The sequence below is a fragment of the Pongo abelii genome, chromosome 14 (assembly GCF_028885655.2).
Source record: "Pongo abelii isolate AG06213 chromosome 14, NHGRI_mPonAbe1-v2.0_pri, whole genome shotgun sequence".
NCBI lineage: Eukaryota > Metazoa > Chordata > Mammalia > Primates > Hominidae > Pongo > Pongo abelii.
Window position 1 is genome coordinate 114,521,591 of NC_071999.2, and position 21,097 is coordinate 114,542,687.

General features: G+C 33.6%; 1 protein-coding gene across 3 annotated transcripts in view; it reads left to right on the top strand.

The window, feature by feature from the left end:
- TNFSF13B (TNF superfamily member 13b) overlaps positions 1 to 21,097 on the top strand; it is a 99,050-nt gene that overhangs the window by 71,075 nt on the left and 6,878 nt on the right. For 2 of the 3 annotated variants that reach the window (XM_054529215.2, XM_054529214.2), the window contains exon 5: positions 6,494 to 6,550. The exons of the other annotated variant lie outside the window; for it this stretch is intronic. In XM_054529215.2, the coding sequence (XP_054385190.2) occupies positions 6,494 to 6,550 (57 nt within the window). The remainder of the gene's footprint in view (positions 1 to 6,493; positions 6,551 to 21,097) is intronic. 3 annotated transcript variants of the gene reach the window in all.

Consider the following 21,097-nt stretch of genomic DNA (forward strand, 5'->3'; position numbering starts at 1 on the left):
GAATGTTTATAAAGTTTGTAGCTTGGGCAACTCGGAGGAAAGTTATATATCCACTCAGAGAGAAAATAAGTATGCATGAGAAAGATAAAGCATTATATTTGAGACATGTTGAATTTGGAGTATCACTAAGGCATCCAAATGGAAAGGTCCAAGGGGAAGGTGAAGATTTAATTGCTGATTGGGCAATTCATTAGTAACTTCATACAGACATTCAACTGTTTTTCTATTTTTGGCTTTATCTTCCTTGACATCAGGTTGGTTTACATGTGATATCGTGAAGCTACTGGCAAGCTCCTGATATTCAGTGCATTCCGAGAATATATTATTAATAAATTGAAATATTCTAACATAATTCAGTGAAGTCATGGAGAAACAGATGATGATTCAAGTATAAAATTATCAATTTAAAATTAAAATATTAGATGAATAGTAAATTGAAGCAACATTAAGCGATGATAATGCTTTTTTTTTTTTTACTCTTAGTGCCTATGAGGCAATGCAAAAGCCTTGCAATTTTACATCTCCAATATTGCTTTAAGCACAAAACATAGTTAAAATATGAGTGGATATGTGACAATAATCAATTAGTGCTTAAGATTATGTCTATACAAACACACGCACACACACAAACGCAAGTTATAGAAAATTATCATTTGAGGCCGGGCGTGGTAGCTCACACCTCTAATGCCAGCACTTCAGGAGGCTGAGGTAGGTGGATCACCTGAGGTCAGGAGATCGAGACCAGCCTGACCAACACAGAGAAACCCTGTCTCTACTAAAAATACAAAATTAGCCAGGTGTGGTGGCGCATGCCTGTAATCCCAGCTACTCAGAAGGCTGGGAGAATCATGTGAACCTGGGAGATGGAGTTTGCAATGAGCCAAGATTGTGCCATTGCACTCCAGCCTGGGCAACAAGAGTAGAACTCTGTCTCAAAAAAAAAAAAAAAAGAAAGAAAGAAAAGAAAATTATCATTTGAAGTATTTGTCATCATTCCGTCAGCTGTGGTTATTTCTATTCTATCAACTCCTTTCCAACACCCCCTTCCAAAAAATACCCAGCACCCCTTTCTTACTTTCTCAGGAACACTATAGTGCTATTATCTTTCTGAATTCTCCAAAATTAAAAACTATTGGCCACGACTTCAATTTTTCTTCACAATGTATCTTAGATGCTGCATTTACATAACTGCATTTGAGACCAAACCATCCTCATCCTATGTCTTTTCCCAGTAGATCACTGAGACCTTTGCTGCCACCCTCCCTTCACAGGAGCTTGCTTCACACACAGACAGGAGCATGATTTTCCTCAAGCACAAGGTCTGTCAGGCAGACCCCTCCCAAGATTGGGAACTCTACTTATAAGAATTTCTAGTAGGCCAATATGTACTTCTCAATCTAGTTCTCTCAAAATTCAAAGTTCTCAACTTTTATTACTTTTTTAAGTAAGCAACCAAAGCAAACTGCTTATCGTTGGTCAAATAACACCTTATAAACTAGCTTCCCTCCTCTAAATTCATGTATTTTAATTTCAGTGAAAATGTTAATTCAATACCATGCTTTCCCCATTTTCTTCATAAGTCTATGTCAAATATTAGGTCAATATTGAGATCTTTAAGTGTTTTTTTTCTAGTTAACATTTTTCTGCCACTGATTATTTATTCAAAGCTAGTTCAAGAAAAATTAAACAGCTACGTTTGTCATAACTTACGTTTACCAAATGATAAGTTTTGCAGAAATGAAAGTGAGGCATTGCCGTCTAAGATCCTCCTTCTTTAAAAACATACGGTGCAATAAATAAGATGACAGGAAAAAAAAACACACAAAGAGATAAGGGAAGAAGCAGGACGTACATCTCATCTGGAGGAGGCTTCTTGAATGAGATGAGTGAGAAGCACTATGAAGAATCTGTGGGTGCAGGTGGTATGGATGGGATAAACGTAATCGGAACGCTTTGTGTGTAATGTTTTTCATGGGAGACACACATAATCTGCAATAATTGCATTATTTATGGTAGTTCATATTAGATTTAGGCTTTGTTGAAATAATGTATAATAAACCAGTTTCAAGTTTTAATGGATTCAGTTCCAGTACAGAAAATAGTATAACAGATATTAACAATTCTCTAAACTTTCAAATCACTTTTTCTGATTAAATGGTATTTAGACATTATACTTCAAAAGGTGGCCTTTCAAACTGTAAAAATATTTCCCATATGGTTAGTATTTAAATTACCCTCTAATTGTGAAGTATTGAATTTTATTGTGTGAAATATTGATCAATAGCAAATTATTTTTGTCCTTAAAGTTCTTATTTTGGTAATTTTATTTTGTAAACATTTTGTCATCATTATAACATTTTGTTTTTAGAAATATTTTATGTGAAGTTTATCATGATGAGTAAATTCTCTTATGCTGTAAAATGGCATTTTATAAGATTATGTATTTTACACATTATTACATCATAATCCCCAGAAATGTATATTCAGAAATGTGTCTCCATAGGCTCAGAAAGGTTTTAATGTATATTATTGCCTTGCTTAGTTAAAAGAAAAAACAATAACAAACATAAAAAAAACTATTCTTAACCCCTTGTGTAATTCGTTTCAATTGTAGTAGAGGGAGAGATGTGTGAAAGGCATTTGAGAACCAAACAATAATCAATTAATATGATAATTGCTATCAAACTGTGTTTCTTATATTAGACTACGCATTTTCAAAACTCTTGCCGTTAGATATCTATGTTACTGGAAGATATTAAAAATAATATTGCCATTTTTGCTCCTCTCTTTGTGAGGCAAATCTTTAGCTGAGCACTAATCTCCAGCCTAAGACCAGATCTATGTTGAATAAGAAAGAAAGTCTTAAAAGACTGAATAGGAGATAAGTTGAAATAGCTGAAATAGTTGAAATTCGATAATAGCTATCAAATTTCCTAAAGCGAATTGTCTTGGAAAAGCCGAGTAACTTTGTCTGGAACAAGGACAATTGTTCATTCTGCATACATTCTGCATCCCTAGGCAATTTCACCATTGTGCAAACATCAGAGCATACTTACACAAGTTCAGTGGCTGTAATTTAAACCTCATTATTGAAACCTCAATTTTATATCTTATTTTCTTTTCTGAAGAACAGTTCTTGAAAGAAACTTTTCTCTTTAAAGCACATTTTCTGCTAAATGTTAGATTTCTGCTACTACATGAGAGAATAGACCACTGTTTTTCAATGTGTAGGTTGTGACTAAGTTTTAATTGGGCTGTGGAGACTAAAATGGAGACATATTCATAGTGTCAAGTCATTACTTACTAGGTAAACTTCTCTCTGACTACATAGAACATCTAACTCTGCCTTAGTTCATTCAAGGCTGTTATAACAAAATACCACAGACTGAGTGGCTTATAAACAATAGAGATTTATTTCTCCCAGTTCAGGGGATCGGAAATCCAAGACCAAGATGCCTGAAGATTTCGGTATCTGAAGAGGACTTGCTTCCTGGCTTGTAGATGATACCTCCTCACTGGGTTCTCACGTGGGGAAAATAGGGCAAGCTAGCTCTCTGGGATCTCTTTTATAAGGATACTAATTCCATTCATGAGTGCTCTGCCCTCATGGCATAATCACCTCCCCAAAGCCTTACTTCCTAATAGCATCACCTCAGCAGTTAGGTTTCAACATAGGAATTTGGGGGCAACACAGACATTCAAACCATAGCCGTCTCCTACTGAAGTTTTTGGGAAAAAGAGAAAGGGTGACTTGAAATAGGAAGTCATGGCCAGGTGCGGTGGCTCACGTCTGTAATCCCAGCACTTTGGGAGGCCGAGGCGGGAGGATCACGAGGTCAGGAGATCCAGACCATCCTGGCTAACACGATGAAAGCCCGTCTCTACTAAAAATACAAAAAATTAGCCGGGCGTGGTGGCGGGCGCCTGTAGTCCCAGCTACTCGGGAGGCTGAGGCAGGAGAATGGCGTGAACCCGGGAGCCGGAGCTTGCAGTGAGCTGAGATCACGGCACTGCGCTCCAGCCTGGGCGACAGAGCAAGACTCCACCTCAAATAAATAAATAAATAAATAAAAGACAAAAGAAATAGGAGGTCATACATTCTGGTATTTCTTTAGCCTTTGTCAGCTGCAGTTGGGCGGCATGTTTCCACGGTGTCCTTCCATGATGTTTTCTAAGTTATTTGCCTTGATGTTATTAAGAACAATAATGCTAACACCATTACTGATACAAATAGTCAAGATTTATTTATTTTGCAGGTGTTATGCACTGAGTATAGCGAAAAGTGCTTCCCATGCATTGTGTCATTTACTCTTTACAACATACGTATAACAAAGGAAAGATGCAAAGTTTAAAAATCTGACTTTGACTTTCATCAACATCTTCCCTTGTTTTTGATGTGGAGGAAAGATGAGAGCTTTGTATGCTCTGATTGACCCTAGTGCTACTCACAGAAACCTGTCAGGGTGCCTTGTGAATAATAATTACTTCAGAAGGATTTGTTGGAAAAATAAAAACTCTTTTAAAATAGGTTGAATGTGGCTACTACTGTACTACTGTAGAGACTGTGCGCTTGGGGCTTTAGCTGTCCCGGAGGCATTGTTATTCCTTTCTTTCATTCTGTCCTCTTTCACTACCATTCTTCCTGTTAGGATGCTTTTCCATACTTCCAGCAGAAGAGAGTCTGCCATAGTGACTAACGAATCATGTTTTTCCTGGGGCACAGGCATGGCTACCTTTCTTGTATAAGATCAATAAAAGAATCCTCAGAGTGGACCAAAATGCTCTGCTCCTATCAAAATATCTGAAAATTAACATAAAAATGTGTTAGAAAAGCTTTATAGTTATAAAGGAATTATAGTTTTTAACAATATATTTTCATCTTTAAATACCAAGGGGAATTTCTTAACAGATTTTCTTATGTGACCACACCCTTTAATAGTATGTATTTATACAAACTCAAACTTATTTAGTTACTACTATGTTATTTCAAGTTTTAAATACATTCATGTATTGCTTAATAACAGGGATACCGTCTCAGGGATACATTCTGCATCCCTGGGCAATTTCATCATTGTGCAAACATCAGAGCATACTTACACAAACCTAGGTGGTGTAGCCTTCTACACAACTAGGCTCTGCAGTACAGACCATTGCTCCTAGGCTACCAACTTGTACAGCATGTTACTGTATTGAATATTGTAGGCAATCGTATAATAATGCAATGGTAAGTATTTACGTATCTAAACATAGAAAAGGTACAGTAAAAATTTGGTATTATAAATAATCCTATGGAACCACCATCAGATATGCAGTTTCTCATTGACCTAAATATTGTGCAGTGCATGACTGTATTAGAAATTTTTCAGCTAATCTCCATACAATCACCAACTAATCACAATAGAAGTTCCCTACTGTGTCAAGTTCATAAAATGTATACATTGAGAAGCACCTTTATAAAGTATTACTTTAACTCTGAGTAAAATATTTGGTAGATAAAAAACTAAACTAATATTTTCTTAATCTAAAACATGCAAGCTTAGATTTATGTTTCATATTTTTCACAGACATTTACTGCTTTATTGTATCTTCCCTACAGATCTAGCAGGTGTACTTAATTTGCTTTTGCCTAAAGGCATTTCTCCTTATTTAACGCAATGCTATTTAGTTTCTTAAATATTGACTGGAATATTCTACATGTAATATGTGATGTGAATTGATGTTTTCAAGAAGCTTTACTGACTATATGCACTCTCATGAAAGTCTTCCATTTTATTTGTAAAAGATGTTCTATCTCTCTTTCTCTCTTCGGTCCAATATATTTTACCAAAAGCTTGACTTTGGATCCAGAGTGAAGCAGGTGGAATTGAAATTCTGGTCCCATCACTTTCTGTCTCTGATTCCTGAACAAGCTGTTTACACTTTCCAAGCCTTAGTTTCCAATATCTAATTTTTAGGATTCTTGTGAGGGTAAAAGGAAGTGATATATACTGTCTTGGTACACTGTCTGCACTTAAATCTGTTCAATACGTATTAGCATTTTTTTTTTTTTTTTTTACTTTCAGAAGTTTCAGAAATAGTATTTTCTGTAGTAGTAAGTCATTATTTAGTGTTAGATTTTTTAAAACCAAAGATTGTTTAGAATGATCTTATAAGGTTAGCTGTTTCATGTATTTGGTAGACTTGCAAAACAAATGATTAAACTTGCTTTCTTTTCAGCCATTTCTCAGAGCAAATTAGGTTAAACTGTATGGGTGATATTATATTTTAACAGCACATAGAGCTTTTCTGAAATGTCATGAATTTCATATATATATCATATATATAAATCAATGGGCAAATATAAAGTAACTTTAAGAATAATGTCATGCAATCAATGTAAAAAGTATAATTGATTTAGTGTTTCTGGAAGAGTGGGTTTCTAGCTTTGTGTTCTCAGTTAGTTTCTTTATTATTTCTACTCAAGTAACTAAAATGATAAATTTTTGCTTTTTAGTCACTCAAGACTGCTTGCAACTGATTGCAGACAGTGAAACACCAACTATACAAAAAGGTAATAAAATATAGCAAAGACTTGGAACCAAGCCAAATGTCCATCAATGATAGACTGGATTAAGAAAATGTGGCACATATACACCATGGAATACTATGCAGCCATAAAAAATGATGAGTTCATGTCCTTTGTAGGGACATGGATGAAACTGGAAACTATCATTCTTAGCAAACTATCGCATGTTCTCACTCATAGGTGGGAACTGAACAATGAGAACACATGGACACAGGAAGGGGAACATCACACACCGGGGCCTGTTGTGGGGTTGGGGGAGGGGGGAAGGATAGCATTAGGAGATATACCTACTGTTAAATGACGAGTTAATGGGTGCAGCACACCAATATGGTACATGTATACATATGTAACTAACCTGCACTTTGTGCCCATGTACCCTAAAACTTGAAGTGTAATAATAAAAAAAAATCCCCAGTACTTTTTCCACTTAGAATTCAGTCCACTCCAAATATTTCTAAGTTTCAAGTCTAAAGACTGTATTTGAATTGCATCTAAAATCAATCATCCATCTCAAAACTTCTTATAATCAGGTAAAAAATAATAAACTTACATTTATTCAAAATGACTTGGGAATAAATAATAATTAAGGCCAAAGTAATAATCTAATAAGGAGAATGACCTTAGAGGCACTAATACTTAGAAATGTTAAATAATTAAACTAAAATAAAATAAAAACCAATAATAAATCAAATTTCATTTTTATCATTTAGACAGCATTTTATCTTTTAGAATGACTCAAGACCATCTTCACAAATATGAATTCTCCTGTTATATTCAATTGTAAAAATCATAGAGGAAAATAAAACTGAACAGATTATTTAAAAACTGTATTTTTAAAATAAATTTCCAATGTCAAATTATTGCTTGATAATTTACCGTTTTCTCACAGACGTAGAATGTTTTACATTTTTCAGTTATTTGAAGCTTTTTTTAGTTTTAATTTTAGACAAGTAAGTGTTTTCTGTAATAATGGCCTGAAACCAGGTTCACAAAGAAACAACTTTTAATGTCATTTCCCAATATGTATCACCCAGAATATTAGTCCAGAGAAATGGTCCTTGAAATAAGAGTTACAGTGTAGAATAAGTTTGGAAACACAGCATCTTACATATTTTTGTTTGAGTCACAAGGCACATTAGCAAGTTACTGAATCTAAGTAGTCCTACTTTAAAAAATATTTGTTTAACTTTGTTTCATCCAGTTTTTCACAAAGTTTTGTGACTATGCTGCTTTATCATGTATCGACCTCTCTCTGAAAGCAAATGGGAATTGCTGCTCTATAGTAGCGTTTGTTTGTATAAGATAACTAGTGAACAAAAATGTACTAAAAGAACCATTCGTTCACTCACACATTCGTTGATTCATTTATTTTACATTTATTAATTAAGAATATACAATATTTTAATTACTGTATGTTTACTGGGTGTATCAGTGACTAAAATATGTACAAATGCTCCTTGGCTTACAATGGAGTTATGTCCTGATAAACCCATCCTAAGCTGAAAATAACATACATTGAAAAAAGCAGTTAGGACATCTAACTTACCAAACACCATAGCTTAGTCTAGCCTACCATAAATGTGCTCAGAACACTTACTTTAGTCTACAATTGGGCAAAATTATCTAACATGAAGCCCATTTTATAGTAAAGTATTGAGTAGCTCATATTATGTTTTGAATACTGGACTGAAGTATGATTTCTCCTGAATGTATGTGGCTTTCACATCTTTGTAAAGTTGAAGAGTCTAAGCCAAACCGTCGCAAGTCCATATGGGTGGTTTTCTACTTTGAAAGAGCTTACCTCTTGATGAGGAGAAAACAGATGAAAGACCCAACAACCCACAAATGAGCAAGTAAAATGTAGATGAGACGAAATGCTGTGGAGGGCAGCAAAGCAGGCGGGGGCAGGAGGAAGTTTTGTGTTGTGAACGAACTACGAGTTCAGGAGTATCTGGAGATTAAGCTAGGCGATGAGGAATGGGCAAAACAAAACTAGCACAGATGATGAATGTGAGTTGGCAGTGGTAATGATTCCCTGGCATGCTCTTTTCATCTGTTTTTTTCTGTGTGACTTTAATTGTCCTAAATGCAACAGAAGTACTAAACTACTTGTAAATCTATTATTTATTGCTCAACATTTTCCTAAATCATGTTTGCAACTTTTAATAAGCAGCACACTGTTTCCTAAGAAGTAAAAGAAAGCCAGAAGAAGACCTTAAGGGCCAAAGTTACAGTTTTTAAAAATTCCTTGGAAAAGGTTTACTTTACACATCTCTCTCCCACCCCCCAAAATGCTATAAATTGCACCAAATTATGCAGCTGCTGTACTCCAATGTGTGTGTGAACTGGAGAGTGTGCTGTGATCTTCCTGGAGTGGTGACTGCTTCCCACAGATTCAGGGGTGCTGAACTGGGATGATTACCTGGGATGCTTGCTTGCAGTGCTCCAACCTTTAGGATGAACAGGTTGCCCTTGTGATGTCAGCAAACCCTTGACCAGTATATAAATGTTAGTGTGCATGGGCATTTAGCAGGCAGATAGAGGTAGGTTGCATTTTGTTAAAAAAGATTGTACTCAATGAAGCATTTCACTTGCACAGGTCCATAAGAATACTTCTGTGAAAATATAATAATATTAATATTATTAGCATATTATATGTAATTATGTATTATATAATATATAATGTATTATAATAATTATATATAATAATGTATTATTATCTTCTGGGGAAAGAAAATATATATATAATATGATATGACATATGTATCATTTATATATTTTATATATAATATGATATGATATATATTTTGTGTATATATATTTTATATATATAATATATAATATGATATGATATATATATAATATGATGATAATATTATTAGCATATTGTATATATTATCTTATTGTATTATACATAACATCAGGTCTTGAGATGAAATCATGTTATGTATTCCGGAGACATGGAGGTTCAAAGGAGCGGGGCTACGTCCATCTGATATTTTGAGTTCCTGTGCTTACTCTGCCCCATACCTTTGTCCAGACAGTGAGGGCAGAGGTAAACTTCACAAAAGAGAAAAAGACAAGAGGGGTTTATCAGAGTGTAGTCTTGTGTCTTTTCTGTTCATTTGTTTTTTTGAGTTTTAATCTAGATTTTTAATAGGTATTGCATTCACATGTTGCAAAAAATAAAAAAGCACAAAGAGTGTGGATTGCTCCTTTTCCCATCTGTTCCTGCCCACAGTCGCCTCACTTTTAGTTTCCTATATAGACTTCAGACTCCCTCTATGTTAACGCAAACAAATGCAAATGTAGCTCTGCTTTCCTCCTTTCTTATAGTAAACACTTAAAAACCATATTTTCAATACATATGATTTGAAAATGAGATTATAACCTGCATTCTTTACTTAACAATGTATATTGCAGACATTTTGATGCCTGTGTACAGAGTTCCTCATATTAAAAAAAAAAGCAGCATAGTATTCCACTGTACGAATTGAATGTATTTAACCAGTCTACCAATAGACTTCTTGGTGTCCATCTTTTGCAATGCAGGTGCTTCAAAAAATAATTGTGTGCATCCGTAACTTCTCATATGTCAGCCTATGTGTGGGACAGATTTTGAATATTGACAGTTATTGCTAAGTGGTCCTATAGGGGTTGTAAAGTGTTATGCTATCACTTGCAGCAAGAGAACATCAGGTGAAAAAGAGCATCTCTTAATTTGCTTTCTTTCAAGCCATTCTTTTGTATGTTTTAAGAACCATTTGTATTTCTGTCTTTACATTCTTCCAATTTTTCACGTCTATTTTTATTTTTTTCTGTGAGCCATCTGTTCATATTTTTTTCCATTTTTTCATTGGACTTGGTCATTTTTAAACTGATTTTTGTGAGTACCTTATATCTCAAGCAGATTAATTTTTTTTATGACTAATTGCAAGCATTTCCTCCCATGCTGTCATTTGTCTTAATTTTGCATAGTTTTTTTTCTGTCAAATTTGTCAATTTTTTTAACGGATTCTGGATTTGGGTTGTGATTAGAAAGGCCTTTTACACTTAAATGTATTAAGGAAAGATCTCGTGTTCCTTCTGAAACCTTTATAGTTATTTTCTACCTTTAAATAATTTATCTATTTGCAATTTATCCTGGTATAAGATGTAAGGTATGAAAGCAATTTAATTTACCCCCGTGAGGGCATCACAATTTTTTTTTAATCGCCCATCTTTTCCACACTGCTTGAAGACATTAACTTTAACTTTTATTAAATTCCCGTGTTTAGTCTATGTTTTTTTCACTTTTTAAATACTTTTCTGTTATACCCTATTGACTTAACGTCTATTTATGCACCCCAATAAAATGGCATTTTGGTTACTAGGGCTTTGTATTATTTTCTGGTAAATTTAATTCACTCATTCTTTCTTTTTACCTCTAGAATTTTTCTTTTTTTTTCTATTAAATATAGGAACTGTAGAATCAGCTTACTTAGTTAAAAAGAAAAAGAAAAATACCTGCTGATATTTTTGTTGAATCTCATATTTATAAATTAAGAAAAATACCCTCATGATAACAGATGTACAAATCAAATCCAAGAACATGATATATATTTATATTTGTTTAGTCTCCTTTTGTTTCTTTTAGTATGTATTGAAATTTTCTTCAAGAAGTTCGTGCATTTTTCTTATTAATATCATTACAAGGTGTTTTACCTTTTCAAATGCTATGATAAATAGAAACATTTTCTTTCATTATATTTTCCAGCTGGTTGTTCTTTTTGTGTATAAAAGCCTTGAATTCCATGATATATCTTTTCAATATTAAGGTTGAAATGTTTTCTTTTGTTTTTGGATTGCATTTCCCTAGCATGACTTTGCCCAAAATTTTACTTTTAACTTCTCTGAAATAATTTTTCTGTGTTTCCCATGTATGCAAAACAGAGTTGCTCTTTGTTTTTTGATCTCATCTTAAAATAATTTTCATTTATTGGGTGATATAAATCAATTTACATTTACTTATTTCAGAAATGTATTTGGCTTTTATTCATCATATTGTGCTATACTGTGTATTGTTTTTTACATTAACAAAAGAGTTTCTATTTTATAGTTTTAAAGAGATTGCTTACTATGTAGGCTATTTGCTTTGCTTTTTCTGTTAGCGTAGACTTCTAAATGCTAAATACTAGGGGTAGCTACCTTTTCAGTTATATCTTTTTATTGAAATTAAATTCATATAACATAAAATGAAATGCACAATTCATTGTAACGTAGTATTCACAATATTTTACAACCACCAACTCTCTATAACTCCAAAATATTTTCTTCAGCCCCAGAGAAAATCCTGTATCCATTAAGCAATCAGTTATCATTTCTCTGTCTCCCCATGCCCCTGTACCAGCAATCTGCTTTATGTCTCTGTGGATTCACCTATTTTAGATGGTTTATATAAATGCAGTCACACAATACGTGACTTTTAGTGCCTGGCTTCTTTCATTTAGCATAATGTTTTGAGGTTCACCCACATTCTAGCATGTATTCATACTTCATTCCTCTGTATGAATGTATATCATTCTATTATAAGTAAGCCATAATTTCATTAATGGGCATTTGGGTTTTTTCCACCTTTTGGCTATTGTGAGTAGTGATCCTTTGAACATTTGCATAAAGTACTTCCTGAGTTCCTCTTTTCAATTATTTGGAGTATACATCGATGAATCGATGAGTAGAATTGCTGAGAAAATGTCAGCCTGTTCTCTACAGTGCTGCACAATTTTGCATTCCCCCCAGCAATGTACGAGTGTTCTAATTTTTCCACATCCTCACCGACACATCTTATTTTCAATGTTTTTATTGTTATTGCCTTCCTATTGGGTGTGAAGCCATATCTCTGTTATTTATTTGCATTTTCCTTATGACTGATGATGTTGAGCATCTTTTCATTTCCTTTTTGGTGTCTTCTTTGGAAAAATGTCTATTCAAGTACCTTGTCCATTTTTTTTGATTGGGTTGTTTGTCTTTTTGTTGTTGAGTTGTAAAACTTCCTTATATATTATGGACGTAAGACCCTTATCAAATATCTGATTTGCAAGTATTTTCTCCTATTTTGTGGATTATCTTTTTACTTTCTTGAGAATGTCATTTGAGGCACAAGAGTAATGTGCATCAGATAAATGAAGTAAAATTTATCTTTTTTTTTTTGTTTCTTGTGATTTTAGTGTCATCATTGAAGAACTCATTGCCAAATTCAACATCATGATTCACCCATATGTTTTCTTCTAAGAGTCTTGTAGTTTTATGTCTTATATTTGGGTAATTGATCTATTTTAATTCATTTTTGTATATGGTGTGAAGCAGAGGTCCAAAATCATCTTTTAGCATGAGGATATCTAGTTGTCCCAACATCATTTGTTGAAGAAGATGATTTCTTCCACATTGAATGGTCTTGGCACACTTCTTAAAAATCAGTTGGACATAGATGTATGGGTTTATTTCTGTACTTTCAAATTTATTTTGTTTGTTTATACACCTCGCCTTATGCTGGACCACCATACTATCTGGATTACTGTTATGTTATAGTAAATTTTGAAATTTAGGATATGAATCCTTCAATCTTGTTATTTATTTTTAAGATTGTTTTGGCTATTTGATACTCTTTTGCAATAACAAATGAATTGTAAGCCTGGCTTTTTCATTTTGGAAAACAAAAGGTCACTGAAATTTGTATATGGATTAGACTGAATCTGTACATAACACAGTATTACTGCCATCTTAAACTAAATCTATCAATCCATGAACACAAGATATCTTCTCTTTTATTTATATGTCCTATCATTTCTTATAGCAATCTTTTGTAGTGTTCAGTGTTAAAGTGTTTTATGTCCTTGGGTAAATTTACTTCTAGGTGTTATTTTGAATGCTGTTTAGTCAGTTCAGTTTGCTATAACAAATTACAGTAGACTGAGTGGCTTAAACAATAGAAATGTATTTCTCACACTTCTGGAGGCTGGAAAATTCAAGATTAAGGTGCCAACAGATTTGGTTTGTGAATGGTGGCCTTTTCATTGTGTTTTCACATGGCTGAGAACAGAGACAAAAGCAAGTTCTTGTGTCTTTTCTTATAAGGACATTAACCCATCATGAAGGCTGTGCCGCCACAACCTAATTATTTCCCAAAGGCACCACCCCCTAATACCATCACATTGGAAGTTAGAATTTCAACATATCAATTTTGGGTGACAGAAATATTCAGTCCATAACAGATGCTACTGTAAATGGGAATCTTCTCTAATATTTCATTTTTAGATTATTCATTCCTGGTATATTGAAACACAACAGATTTTTGAGTGTTGATCTTGTACCCTGCAACTTAACTGAATTCATTGATTAGTTTTAGTAGATTTTTTTGTAAATTAATGGATTTTTTTTTTTTTTTTTGAGACAGAGTTTCACTCTGTTGCCCAGGCTGGAATGTAATGGCACGATCTCGACTCACAGCAACATCGGCCTCCTGGGTTCAAATGATTCTCGCACCTCAGCCTCCCGAGTTGCTGGGATTACAGGCGCCTGCCACCACATCCAGCTAATTTTTGTATTTTCAGTAGAAACAGGGTTTCACCATGTTGGCCAGACTGATCTCGAACTTCTGACCTCAAGAGATCTGCCTGCCTCAGCCTCCCAAAGTGTTGGTATTACAGGCGTGAGCCACCACACCTGGCTGGAAATTTTCTGTATATAGAATTATGATATCTGCAAATAGAGATGGTTTTACTACTCTCCTTGCATTTGGATTTTTTTTTAAATTTCCAGTATATGTTGAATAGCAGTGGTAAATGCAGGCATAGTCTTGTTTCTGATGTTAGGGTAATCTTGAGGATTATTACGTTTATATTCATGGTTGATTCTGGCCTGTAGTTTTTTGTGGTGTCTTTATGTGGCATTGGTATCTGTGTAATTCTAGACATACAGAACAAGGTAGGAATGGTTCCCTTCTCTTTTATTGTTTTTTGGAAGAGTTTGAGAAGATTGATGTTAATTTTTCTTTAAGTGTCTAGTAAAATTCAGCAGTAAAGCCATCTAGTTATGAATTTTGAGGGAAGACTTGGATTAATTCAAACTGTATACTGGTTATAGGTCTGTTTAGGTTTTTTATTTATTTTTGAGTCAGTTTTGGTAGTTTGTGTGTTTCTAGGAATTTGTCCCTTTCATCTACATTATCTAATTTGTTGGAGTACAATTATTATAAATAATAAAAAGGTATAAACATTTAATTTCTGATAGACCATTAATAATACCTCCATTTTCTTTAATGATTTTATTAATTGGAGTATTTTCTCTTTTATTGGTCAATGTAGCTCAATGATTGTCATTTTTGTTCATATTTTTCAAAAAACCAATTTTCAGTGTTATTATTTCGTCTTTTTCTGTTCTTTTTTTTTTTTGAGGTGGAGTCTCTGTCACCCAGGCTGGAGTGCAGTGGTGCAATCTCGGCTCACTGCAACCTTTGCCTCCCAGGTTCAGGCAATTCTCTTGCCTCAGCCTCCCAAGTAGCTGGGACTACAGGCATGTGCCACCATGCCTAGCTAATTTTTTTAAATTATTTTTTGTATTTTTAGTAGAGGCTGGATTTCACCATGTTGGTCAGACTGGTCTCCAACTCCTTACCTCAAATGATTCACCCGCCTTGGCCTCTCAAAGTGCTGGGATTACAGCTGTGAGCCACCGCACCCAGCCCTTTTTCTATTCTTTATTCCATCTACCTTCTTTATTATTACCTTCTTTATTGTATTATGTGATCTTTATTATTTTCTTCCTTCTGTCAATTTTGGGCTTAGTTTCTTCTTCTATTTCTATTTCCTTAAGCTGAACTTAGAATATTGAGTTGAGATATTTTTTAGCATAGGCATTTACAGTTGTACATTTCTTTCTGAGTGCTACTTTCACTGCTTCTTATGAATATTGCTATGTTGTGTTTTTATTTTCAATCATCTCAAAGCATTTTCTATTTTCTTCTAGGATTTGTTCATAGATCAATTTGTTGTTTAAGAATTTGTTCAATTTTCACTTATTTGTGAGTTTTCCAATTTTCCTTATGTTATTGAAGGTAGCTAGAATGAATGCTTACTAGAGATTCATTTCAGATTGAAAAACATAAACAGGTTTCAAGGTCAAAGGATGAAAAACATATCTTTTTAAAATACAAGATATTTGTAGAATTCAAATATTTTAAAATTTAATGAGAATTATTTTGTTGCATAACATGGTCTATCTTGGTGAATGTTCACGTGCATTTGAAAATATTTATTCTCCTGATTTTAGGTGGAGTGTTTTCTATATGTCTGTTAGGTTCAGTTAGTTTACAGTGTTGTTCAAGTTCACTATTGCCTTATTGATCTCTTACCTAGATGGTCTAGCTATTATTTCAGGTGAGATACTGAAATCTTCAGCTGTTACTATAGAAATGTCTGTTTCTCCTTTCAGTTCAGCCAATATCTGCTTATATCTTGAGGTCCTGTTGAGTGATGATTATAATTATTAGGTATTCTTGATAAATTGACCCTATTATCAATATTTAATACTCTCTTTGTCTCATAAAAATTTTTGGCTTAACATGTATTTATTCTGATATCAGTATTAGCCATCCCTGTTCTCTTTGGCTGCTATTTGCAAGGAGGCATATTTGTCATCCTTTGATCTTGAAACCTTGAAACACAAAAACCTGTTTGTGCTTTTGAATCTGAAGTGAGTCTCTAGTAGGCAGAATATAATTAGATCATGCATTTGGGCTTTTAAAAAATTTATTTTGCCAATCTCTGTATTTTAGTTGCCAAATTTAAATTTAGCTCATTTATATTTAAAGTGATTACTGATAAGGAAAGAATTACTTATGTTGCTGTTTGTTCTTTTATAAGTTTTGATCCTCATTTCTTTTATTACCTCTTTATTTTGTTTTTAATAGACTTTTATAAGTTCACCATTTTGTTTTTCTCTTAATTTCTTTTTGTGCATTTTTAAAAGTTATTATCATAGTTGTTATTCTGGTGATTACAATAAACATCCTAAATTTATAACAATGTAGTTTGAATTGATAACAACTTAGCTTCTCTCTTATGTTGTTATTGTCACAAAATATACACTTATACATTGTAAGCCCTTAACATAAATTAGTAATTATTATTTTATGTATTTGTCTTTTAAATAGTATAGGAAACGAAAAGAGAAGCTAAAAACTAAAAATACACGTACGATGGCTTTTATATTTACCTATGTATGTACCTTTACTTGTATTCTTTATTTCTTCATATGTCTTTCAGTTCTCACTTAGTGTTATTTTTTTTATTTCTATCTCCTTTTTTATTTCTTACAGGGTAAGTCTGCTACCAATGAACTCCGTCAGTTTTTCTTTATTTGAGAACACCTTGATTTTTCTTCACATTTTAAGGATATTTTCCCACGTATAGAATACATGGTAGACAGTGTTTTTCATTCAGTACTTTAAATATGTAATTCCCCTGCCTTCTGGCCTCCATGGTTTTTGATGACAAATCAGCTATTAATCTTATTGAGCATATTTTATATTTGATGAATTGCCTCTCTTTCTGCTTTCAAGGTCTCCTCCTTGTCATTATCTTTTAATAGCTTGATTTTAATAAGTCTTGGTAGGAATCTTTTGTGTTTACCCTTCTTGGAGTTTACTGAATTTTTTTAGTTGTGTACGTTTATGACTTTCTTCAACATTGGAAAGAGTTTAGCCATTATTTCTCCAAATATTCTTTTTTCAAAATTTTCTCTCTCTTCTCCTTCTGTAACTCTCATAATGCATATGTTCATCTGCTTAATGTATCCTGGAGGTCTCTTATAATCTGTTCACTTTTCTTTTTTCTTTTTTATTTTAACTTTATTTTTAGAGCCATTTTAGATTCACAGAAAAATTGAGAGGAAGGTACAGAGATATCTCATAGACCTCATATTCCCTACTGATGCATATCCTCCCCCATTATCCCCCACCAGAGTGATACATTTGTTACAACTGATAAACCTACACTAATATATCATTATCATCCAGAGTCCACAGTTTACATTAGGGTTCACCTTAATGTTTTACTTTCTATAGGTTAGCACAAATGTATAATGGCATGTATCCACCATTGTAGTATTAGAGTATTTTCACTGTCCTAAAAATTCTGTGTGTTTCACTCCAACTACCTTTCCCTTTCCGCTGCTTATCCCCTGGAAATGGCATTTTTTAAATGTCTCTATAGTTTTAACTTTGTTCCAGAGTGCCATGTAGTTGGAATTGCACAGTATGTAACATTTTTATTTTCACTTCTTTTTTTTAGTAATAGCAATTTAAGTTTCCTCCATGATATATCAGTGTAGGTTTATCAATTGTAACAAATGTATCACTCTGGTGGGGGATTTTGATAATGGGAGAGGATATGCATCTGTAGGGAGTATGAGGTCTATCAGATATCACTGTACCTTCCTCTCAGTTTTTCTGTGAATCTAAATGACTCTAAAAATGAAGTTAAAAAAGAATAACAAAAAGTGAACAGATTATAAGAGATCCCCCCAGGATACATTAAACTGATGAACATATGCATTATGAGAGTCACAGAAGGAGAAGAGAGTTAAAATCTGATTAAAGAATATTTGGAGAAATAATGGCCAAACTCTTTCCAATGTTGAAGAAAGTCATAAATTTACACATCTAAAAAGTTCAGTAAACTTCAAGGAGGGTAAAGACAAAAAGATTCCAAATCTTATTAAAATCAATTACAGTAAGTCTTGAAGTAGAGTAGTGTTAGTTCTACCACTTTGTTCTTATCCTTTAATATTATGTTGGCATTTCTGTGTCTTTTGCTTCTCTATATATTCTTTAGACTCAGTTTGTTGATATTCAACTTGCTTTGATTTTGATTAAGATTGCATTGAGTCACCTGGGCACAGTGGCTCATGCCTGTAATCCCAGCACTTTGGGAGGCCAAGGCAGGATCACGAGGTCGGGAATTTGAGACCAGCCTGGCCAATATGGTGAAACCCCTCTCTACTAAAAATACAAAAATTAGCCCGGTGTAGTGGCACGTGCCTGTAGTCCCAGCTACTCGGGAGGCTGAGGCAGGAGAATCACTTGAACCCAGGAGGCAGAGGTTGCAGTAAGCCAAGATGGCGCCCCTGTCTCCAGCCTGGGCAACAGAACAAGACTTGGGAAAAACAAACAAACAAACAAAAAACAAACAAATAAACAAAACATTGCATTGAATCTACAGGAAGAACTGACATCTTGACAATATTGAGTCTTCCTATTCATAAACATGGAATAGCTCTCCACTTATTTAGTTATTTAAATCTTTTACATGTTTTGTTGGATTATTCCTCAGTATTTCATTTTTTGAGGTAATCATCTCAACGCCATTATGTTTTTAGTTTCAAATTCCACTTGTTTATTACTGGTAGAAAAGTGTTAGATCACTGGTAGAAAAGTGATTCGCTATTGAGTATTAATCTTGTAGTAATGACTTTATTCTTTCGGTCCGCTGAGTAGTTCATAATTTTCTCTTTCTTTGTATGCCTTGAAGTTTCTTCTTGAAAAGTGAACAGTTAGGCAGTTAGGATGTTACAATGTAGCAAAATCTGGAAATCAAAACTACTCTCATCCTCACGGTTTTCTGTTAATGGATGTGGACTGCAGTTGTTCACTTGTTTAGTAATTTTTCCAAAATACTTTTTTTGTTGTTTTTTTGCCTAGAGTCTATTCCTTGTCCTGTGTGGACACAGGAGTCCTTCTTCTGTTATCTCTTTTGTTGGCCTGATACAGATGATTTTATCGCTAATCCTCATCCTGACAGAGATTTCGTTAAACATTAGAAGTCAAAAAATAAAAATAAAAATCTCTCTTGGTGTTTACAAACAGCCTCTGAACTGGGGTATTTCTTCAACCTTTCACTAGGCTGTCTGCAGTTAAACTTAGTCTTTACCTCCTGTTTGCAGAGAGCCCAGGTAGGTATGTGGATGTGCATATGTGTGTGTGTGGATGTTGGAGGAATAAAGACAATATATAAAAATAAGTAAACATGTTCTCTATCACTTTGATAAGATTATTGCCAGAAAGGGATGATAAAATGCCTAAATAAAATATTAAGAGACAGTAAGAATAGAGACCTACTACGTATTTGTTTTATTTTCTAGGCTGACAATATACCAGTGACATTTACTAAGAAGTGGGTCTTTAATTTTATAGATATAAATTTAATGTAAAAAATCTAACAAATCAATCTAAATTATCATAAAATTTTAGTAAACAAATATCTCTAGCCAGAATGTAAAACAATGTTTTAGAAATTTGTATTTTACTTAAATTTAAGAGAATATACTAGCTCTATGATGGAGGGCATTTCATTACCAAGAATTTCAGTAACTTGGTAGTAAAATGCTTTTAAAAAAAATTGAATATCTGTGATTAATTTTTACAGTACATTGCTATGGTGAATTATGTTATGTTTAAATTTGAATTCATTAATTTAATAAATATTTGCTGCATGTCTACTGTGGGTCAGTCATGATGTTAAGCTCTGGGAAAATGACAGGGAACCAAACATAAATGGCCCTTTAGCTCAGAAAATTTAGTATCTCTCAAGTGTATTATTTTTTTAAAAGCTCTCTTCACTCCAAGTATCAAATGAATATCATTAAACTATGAAAGCAACTGCCTTGGTGAAGTCATCAGTTTGTGTTTTACAATAATGACAGTAACTGTATTAACTCTTCCTCATTTTTCAGCACTCCAAAAAGTGCTTTGCATACATTATGTCATTTAAACAAAATTAACAACTATTTTATTATAATCTTTTCACTGAAATTATATCGTAAAAGAGGCGATGATGATTTTGCATTTGTAATTTGTCATTGAGGTGATCTTGTGTTAACTATTACTATACAAGAGGGCTTTTCTTTTAAGGAAAATGTTCCCTTCTTTGGGAAAAGCCAATTAGACCTGCCCATATCAAGGCACATTCACCCTTAGTGAGAGACGGTGACAGAGGTGGCTCCTGGGAGTGAGCAAGAAGCACAGGCCGACAAGAACATGTGCTGAAGAAGACCTGGGAAGTTTCTTGATCCACCCATAGATCCTCCATCCTTCCTCCCCACTCTCTCTGACATCTTTCCTCCCTCTGTCTATGGTAATAGGAACTCAAGGATCTGACTAAGGAAATGTTACTTATTTCAACTTGAATTTACAATGTAATTTGCTTTGTTATCACCTAGGATTCTTACTCCTTAGAAACAATCAGAAATATGTGGTTCTTATTTTATATTCTTCCCTCAATAATCTTATTTGGAATGGGAATATAAATTAGTGTAGCCATTATGAAAAATAGTATAAAAGTTTCTTTAAAAATTAAAAATAAAATACCATATGATCCAGCAATCCCACTACCAAGTATATATCCAAAGAAAATGAAATCAGTGTGTCAAAGAGATATCTCTCATCCAAGTACTAACCATGCCCAACTCTGCTTAGCTCCTGAGGTCAGACAAGATAGG